The sequence below is a fragment of the Kryptolebias marmoratus genome, linkage group LG24 (genome assembly GCF_001649575.2).
Source record: "Kryptolebias marmoratus isolate JLee-2015 linkage group LG24, ASM164957v2, whole genome shotgun sequence".
Taxonomy (NCBI): Eukaryota; Metazoa; Chordata; class Actinopteri; order Cyprinodontiformes; family Rivulidae; genus Kryptolebias; species Kryptolebias marmoratus.
Genome location: NC_051453.1, coordinates 22073660 through 22081034, shown reverse-complemented (window position 1 = coordinate 22081034; position 7375 = coordinate 22073660). Strand labels below are relative to the sequence as shown.

General features: G+C 37.5%; 1 protein-coding gene across 1 annotated transcript; it reads left to right on the top strand.

Annotated features, from left to right (window-relative positions):
* Positions 1-2371: 2371 nt before the first annotated feature.
* Positions 2372-5796, top strand: si:ch73-389b16.1. The gene is made up of 2 exons (XM_037974347.1): positions 2372-2781; positions 2863-5796. Exons 1-2 carry the CDS (start codon positions 2601-2603, stop codon positions 3078-3080), a joined length of 399 nt encoding a protein of 132 aa, XP_037830275.1. The 5' UTR covers positions 2372-2600; the 3' UTR covers positions 3081-5796.
* The last annotated feature ends 1579 nt before the right edge of the window (positions 5797-7375 follow it).

The following is a 7375-nucleotide window of genomic DNA, read 5'->3' as shown; positions in this document are numbered from 1 at the left end:
GGAATTGAGGGTGTTGAGATTTCTAGAGTCAATGAGGTGAAGTTTTTGGGTGTCATCATTGATGAAGAGCTGACTTGGAGACCTCATACAAATTAAGAACAAAAATAAATCTATTGCAGTTCTATGTAAGGTAAAGGACTTATTAATGACAAAGCACTATTAATATTATACAATGCAATTATTGTTCCACACTTGATTTATTGCATTGAAGTTTGGGGGAATACATGTAAAACAATCACAAATCCTATTTTAGTTTGACAGAAAATAGCCATTTGAAGTATTACAAGAAAACATGATCACCCATCTAATACATTATTTCAACAATTGAGATTATTAAAATTTTACAATTTGGTAGATTATACTTTGCAGGTTTTGTATAAGGCACAGATAAATGTTTTACCTATGAACATCCAATCTCATTTTGTTAAGAGGAAAAGTTCTTATAATCTTAGGGGACTAGAGATGTTTGTGAAACCTAAAGTACGGACTAACCTGAAGGACAGAAGTACTTCAGTCAAAGGAATTAGATTATGGGATAATCTGAATAGAGATTATAAAAAATGCTGTTTCAATTAATTCGTTCAAAAAAATGATAGTTGGTGGTTAAGAAGTATTAAATTGTATAATTTGTATTTGCAACTGTTACTGTTTGAGGAGTTAAGTTTTTTATTTTGTTTTTTTTTATTGTTGAAATTAATATTATTTTTGAAAAAGGGGCAGACATATGATTTTTTTTTTCCTTCTTCTGCTACCTTCATTTTATTTAATTTAAATTGTACTTTACTTTATTGTTTTTTTTGTAAATGAAATGAATAAACTAAACTAAACTCACCTGCTTTGTAGTCTCCTCTCCAGCTGAACCTGTTACAGACTCCAGAACTGATTCATTACCTCTCTCTTTCAGATCCCGTCTTGTCACTTAGCTGTCCTGTAAATAAAATCACTTACCTTTACTTGGTCTCCTGTGTTGGTCCGTTTTCTGGGTTACTTGTGTTTGGCAAATCCACGAACCTGATATCCTTAGTTTTGTTGTTGTTTTTTTTTTTTCTTCACTTATTCACACCTGACGCTGAATTGCAAAGGAAGGACACTGTTAATTTTCATTGTCTGTGTATGTGTGTTTGTCTGACTCTTAGCAAAATAAGTCATGATCTACTGGATGAATTTTAATAAAACATGCATAAAATAATCACATCTACAACTTTACAATTTTTGAAGTTGGCTTGATTCAAGATGGCCACTACAGCCAACGGACCTTAAAAAACACAAAATGCTGTAACTCTTTGAATTTGAAATATTGAGCTAAAATCTGTTTTATTTAAAAAATAAGTGAAACTTTTAAGTAATTACCACATGTACATCTACAATTGATTAACTTTTTGAGACAACCCAAATTAAAATAATCACCACAGCCAACTGACCTTTAAAATATAAAAATTGCTGTAACTTTGGTATACATAAATTTGATGTGGTAATAGCTGAGAGTATCTGGGAGTCTTAAGTGGTGGTAGGATGGAGATGTATAGACGGATCAGGGTCTCCCCCGCAGTATTGGGAGCATTTCTTCGGTGGTGAAGAAAGAGTTGAGTCATACGGCAAAGCACTCGATTTACTGTAGTGTCTATGATCCATGCCTCACTTATGGTCATAAGGTATGGATCATGACTGAAAGAACGAGAGCCCCGATACAAGCGACTGAAATGAGCTACTTCCATAGCATCAGAGATAAGGTGAGGGGCTTTATCTTCTGGGGGGAGCTCACAGAAGAGCTGCTCCTCCTTATCAAAAGGAATCAACTGAGGTGGTTAAGGCCTCTGATCAGGATGCCTCCTGGACATCTCCCTTTGAAAGTTTTTCAGGCATGTCCCCTGGGGATTATGTATCTTCTCTGGCCTTGGAATGCCTTGGGATCCCCCAGGAGGTGCTGGAGTGTCACTGGAGAAGGATGTCTCGGTTAAGCAGTAAAATATGGATCGATGGATAGTCACAATACATACTCTGAAAATGACTTCTTACAATAATATTATTTTCAAGGTTTCATCAAAATGGCTATAATGTTGTTATTTTTTGTCATAAGATGATCTTAGTGTAAAACTTTGCCACAAAAAGCAGAGGGCAATATGCATTTCTTCAATAAATGCTGGGCTTTTAATATTACAATTGTTTTAAATCTTCAATCTTCTGTTTTTCCTGAGTTTTATGACAGAACGAGAGGAAAATATATTTATATCAAATGAAAATGATACAAGGGCTGTGCACAGTCAGTCTTATGACTATAGTTATTTGTAATGGTTTTTACTGTGTTCAGATGACTTCCCAGCATCAGCTGAGGTTATGGTTTATAAAAAGCACAAACCCTCCAGTAGAACAGCTGAGCTGCAAACAAACCAGCAGTTTATGTTTTTGCAGTAGAAAGGGAGCTCTGTGCTTCTTCGAGGTTTCATTTTTTTTTGGTGGAGCACTTTTAGATGCCAAATAATAATCTCAGAGGCGTCATCCTCCTGCTGAACGTTCAGTAAAGCTGCTGGCTGTTGAACTCCAGGTTGCTCAGGATCCCAGTGTGAGTTTAGGTCGGGCTGTTCAGATTCTCAGCACCCAACATGAGTAACTATCCTGATGAGCTGACCCAGAGGGAGCAGGAGAGGCTGAGAATTCGGCGGGACAGCGACACTAAAGCTGCCGAGCTGGCAAAGATGGAGAAGATGCTACAGCAAACAAAGAATCTGCTAGACAGGAAGACAGAATTGAGTTCGGAGAGCAAAGACTACCAGGAGAACATGGGTGTGTACAGTAAACTTCATATTTGAAACCCTATAAAGTCTTTTTTGTGGTGTATACAATTGTTTTTGTTGCATGCTGCAGTGGAGGACCTGGAGGAAAAAGTGCGCTCCAGCAGGCGCTACAGGAGAAACTCCCTTCATCACACACAGATGCTGGAGAGCCAGATGAAGACGGTGAAAGGCGAGCTGGTGGGCACACTGGACCACCTTCAGGAGCTGAGGAACGTCCTGCGACGCTCACAGCAGAAAGCAGAAGAGCGCAAAGCTGCCATGGAGAAGCTGGCAGCAGGGCTCAGGTAAACAGCTGCTCTTCCTCCAGAGCCAGCGTTTGACCCTTTCAGGCTCCTGTACCTGACATCTTCCATTCTACCAATAAGACTTTGCACAGATTTCATTTACCAGGACCCCTCCTGTACACTGATGAAGCTGTAGAAGAAGACTGGAAATTCTTCTAATTCAGATTTCCTTTTTTGTGTTTTCTCAAACTAATCTGAAACAGTAAAAATGCTCTGCAATGTGTACCAATAACAACACAAGATTTTTGAACATTTATTAATTTCAACTTAGAGGCAAGTCTCTGCCATCAATTTAGTGTCTAATTTTGTTGTTATGTAAAAAATACAAAGAGATTAATTAATGTTGTTCTTGTGTTGTAAAGCACTTTGAGTCGCCTTGTGCTGAAACGTGCTATATAAATAAATGTACCTACCTACCTACCTACCTACCTACCTACCTACCTACCTACCTACCTACCTACCTACCTACCTACCTAATGTATACTGTAGTTATCACCCACTACTGAAAGCTGAAAGTGGATGATTATGTTTTTGCTTGTGTATGTTTGTGTTTTGCTGTCTGTTAGGAAACTATTTTATGAACCACTGGACCAATTTTATTAAAATTTGCAGAATGTAATCACTGGATGTACATCTACAACTTATTTATGTTTGGAGTTAATCTATATGGCTGCTACAGCCAACTGACCTAAAAAAAACACAGTGGCTATAACACAGTCAATTTTACAGATATTAAGCTAAAATTTGGTGTGCTGGTAGCTGAATTTGATTCCAAACACATATTTAAAAAAGGATTGAGGAAGATCTTTGTTTAAAAATTTGCCATTAGGTATTTGGACTCAACTCTGTCTGTATGTGGCAAAAACATTTCATGAACCAACCTTTAATTAATCTGTAAATAAATAGACTAAAATAGGATTAAAAACACAATATTATTTGCTGTATTTGTTGATAATTCCTTTTTAACATTACAAGAATTTTTTTCTGGAAAGAGACCTTCAAATTTTGTACTGAAGACTAATCTGGGGGGGTAATATCAGTGTTTTGTTAGTTGTTAGTTGTTTTGCTCCCTTATTACCGAGGAGTGTGATGAGAGTGAGGCAAAATCTGTCCTTGTGGCTTAAATGCGATCAAAGCTCCATTCATACTGCGTCATATGATGTGAAGCCAATAAATTGTTTTACCACCACTCCAGTGGATTAAGTTATATTCATATGCTTCACTTACCTGTCACTGATTCAGAACAATTTTATCTTTGCGCTCATGCCATGTATACTGTATTGTTTTTGTGAATATTAGTATACTTTTGAATGATTTTTAGTCATTTTAGATGGGAAAACAAGTTAACAAAGACAATAAAAAAGCATAGATATCCATCTTGTGCTTACTTTATTATTTTTATTAAAGGAAAAAAACAACTGACAAAAAGCATTATCTTTGTGGAGACAATGTGGGATCTCTTTTTGACAAAGCCCACAGAGGGCGATAGAGACTCTTCAAAAAATCTGTTCGAGAAAAACCAAAGCAGGGTCTTTCTTTTCTGCATTAACCTATGATGACAAAAAAGATGTCTGTGTTTTTTTGTTTGTTTGTTTTTTTAGTGCTTTAAAAAAAGGTTTTGTCCTTGAAAATTGTTTATCATTAATTGAGGAAATGAAAATAATATTCTTTTAGATTACTGATAACAGGTTATATTTTATTACAAACTTCAACACATGAAATTTTTGATGATGTTGTCATTTATTAAAGCAAGGAATTAGGCCAAAATGCACAAGTTGTTAGAGTATGTGGGTTATTGGTTGGCTTTTGTCTTTTAATGAGTGTAAAGTTTCATTTTAATGAAGTTTATTTATATAAAACTAATTCATAGCAAAGGTAATCTCAGGGCACTATAGAAAAAAAGTATTGAAATCATATTAAATGACATGCAATCTAATTTAGACCAAAACAGATCCAGATTGTAATCCAGTTAGTCAATTTAATTTAATTACAAAGCAGCACAATCAGACTCATTATAAAAAGACAGTTGGTGAAAGGTTATCTAAAGAAACCAGCAATTGGAATTAAATAATTCAAGTAATGCAATTCTTCATTAAAAGGACAGGAAGGAGACAAATAAACACAGAAGGATTGGTAACAGGAGCAATAATTGCATGTATAAACATGGAGAGTACAGAGAGTAAAAAATAAGAGACTTTCCCTTTTGATCAATCCTATAGTTAGGGTTGGCTTGGGTTTCCTGAGCTATCCCTTAGTTCTGCTGCTATAGACTTAGACTGTTGGAGGACAAATTGACCACATTTCCTCACTCTACTGCTGTCTTTACTCTCACTCTTTGATTCTTGTTTAAATTTGCAATCAGTCATTAACTTGTGTTTTTCTTAGTTTTACTTTCCAGAGAAAGTATATGTGGACCATTTGTCTCTTTCCTGTCCTTTCAAACCTCAGCCAGCCAAGGTAGATGGCTCCCCATCCTGAGCCTGGTTCTGGTTCTGCTGGAGGTTTCTTCCTTTTGAAAGGGAGTTGTTCCTTTCCACTGTTGTCAACGAGCTGCTAAGGATGGGGGATTGCGAAGAAATAAAGATTTGACGCAATTAGCTGTCTTTCTTAAATAGATAACTTTTACTAATTGCCATATTATAATGTATGTGAATGTTTTTTTGTATTATGCCCTGTATTGTTGTGAATTGGCACTATATTAATAAACTGTATTAACTTGAGGTGAAATTTAATTGACCCCAAACAGGCGAGGTCACAGGCCTTGGTTTCCAAACACAGCAAATCACATTGACTGAAAAAAAGTCAAGGTGTTGCAAAGACTAAATCAAAGTTCAGACCCAATTAAAATATGATGAGGAACGTTTTGCCAGTGAATGCTTTCAAACGGTATTGAATTGAATTTAAAAAAAAGAGGGGAGTAAAATTTTTCAACGTCAGAGAAGGATGACAGCACACAGAAAACAATTACCTGAAGGTATTGCTGCATCATGGGATATAATCTGGATTTTGTCTTATGTTTTGTGAAATAAATTAGACATTTTAATAAATCATGTGTTGTTTTGTATTGACCTTTGCCAAAAGATACATAGATAATGTGATTGTTTATGTCTGTATGTGTGTGCAATTGTTCATTTGTCTATTGTGTAAGCAAAACAGCTCATGAATCCGGAATCATTGAATGTACATCTACAGCTGATTAAATTATGGAGCAGACCCAATTCAAGATGGCCACCACATCTAATATTCCTTACGAAACACAAAAACATCTATACCTCAGTCAGTTTTACAGATATTGAGCTAAAATCTGGGCTGAAAGTGTTGGAGTTCTTGGAGTGTATTGCGGTTTTCTCTTCCTTCTACCAGATGGCATTGTCAGCGTGGTGGCAGAGCCTGGCGTCTGATGAGGTGCACTTTTAATCACTTACCTTCATCTGGGAAGAGCACATAAGGACAACGCTGCCAGATTGTTAGCCACTTGTAGTAACTACAAGCCGCTTAGCCTTGCAATTTCTTGAACCAATTGATCTCTGTGTCTTTGTTCCTAAGGTTTTCTGCTTCGTGACAGAACTGAGCTCAGTCCTCCAGGCCCAGAGTCTCTACCTGAAGATAATTCAAGCCTTGGATTTTAGTGCGTGGCTGGCAGCTTGGATCTCCTGACAGTGTTCCCGCTTCTGATTAAAGCCCTGTCCACTTTCCACTGTGCTTGCTGCAAGATTTTCATTCCAGAGCAAAACCGCCGGCCTCCTAGATCCCTGCAGTGTTCTTCCCCCCTGGCAAATTACCACCTGGTCTCCTGTAAGTCATACAACAATATTATTTCCCAAGATCCAATCCCTAACTCATCAATCTGTGTTTGCAATCTCAGAGTCCCTGCAGTTCTCTGGGTTATCGGTTCGAGACCCTCCATTCTCCCAGGAAAGAATCATTTCTCTGTGCAAAGACCATTTGTTCATTTGTAAATAAACATCTTAAAATTTTGTTCGTTTCCTGAGAGTTCCTGCATGTGGGTCAGAAAACTGGAGAAAACATGACAGAAAGTGGATGAGTCATCCACAACACATACTGAACATTAACTGATTGTGCAAGCTCTTGCAATAATAGGTGAGATTAAGCATAAGTTCCATCCATCCATCCATTGTCTTCCGCTTATCCGGGGTCTGGTCGCGGGGGCAGCAGCCTAAGCAGGGAGACCCAGACTTCCCTCTCCCCAGCCACTTGGGCCAGCTCCTCCGGGGGAATCCCAAGGCGTTCCCAGGCCAGCCGAGAAACATAGTCCCTCCAGCGTGTCCTGGGTCATCC

Excerpts from the sequence above, each read along its gene's own strand:
- si:ch73-389b16.1 (XM_037974347.1), top strand. The coding sequence starts at position 2,601 with ATGAGTAACTATCCTGATGAGCTGACCCAGAGGGAGCAGGAGAGGCTG. Across the intron at positions 2,782-2,862 it reads AGACTACCAGGAGAACATGG|TGGAGGACCTGGAGGAAAAA; the intron begins GTGTGTACAGTA and ends TGCATGCTGCAG.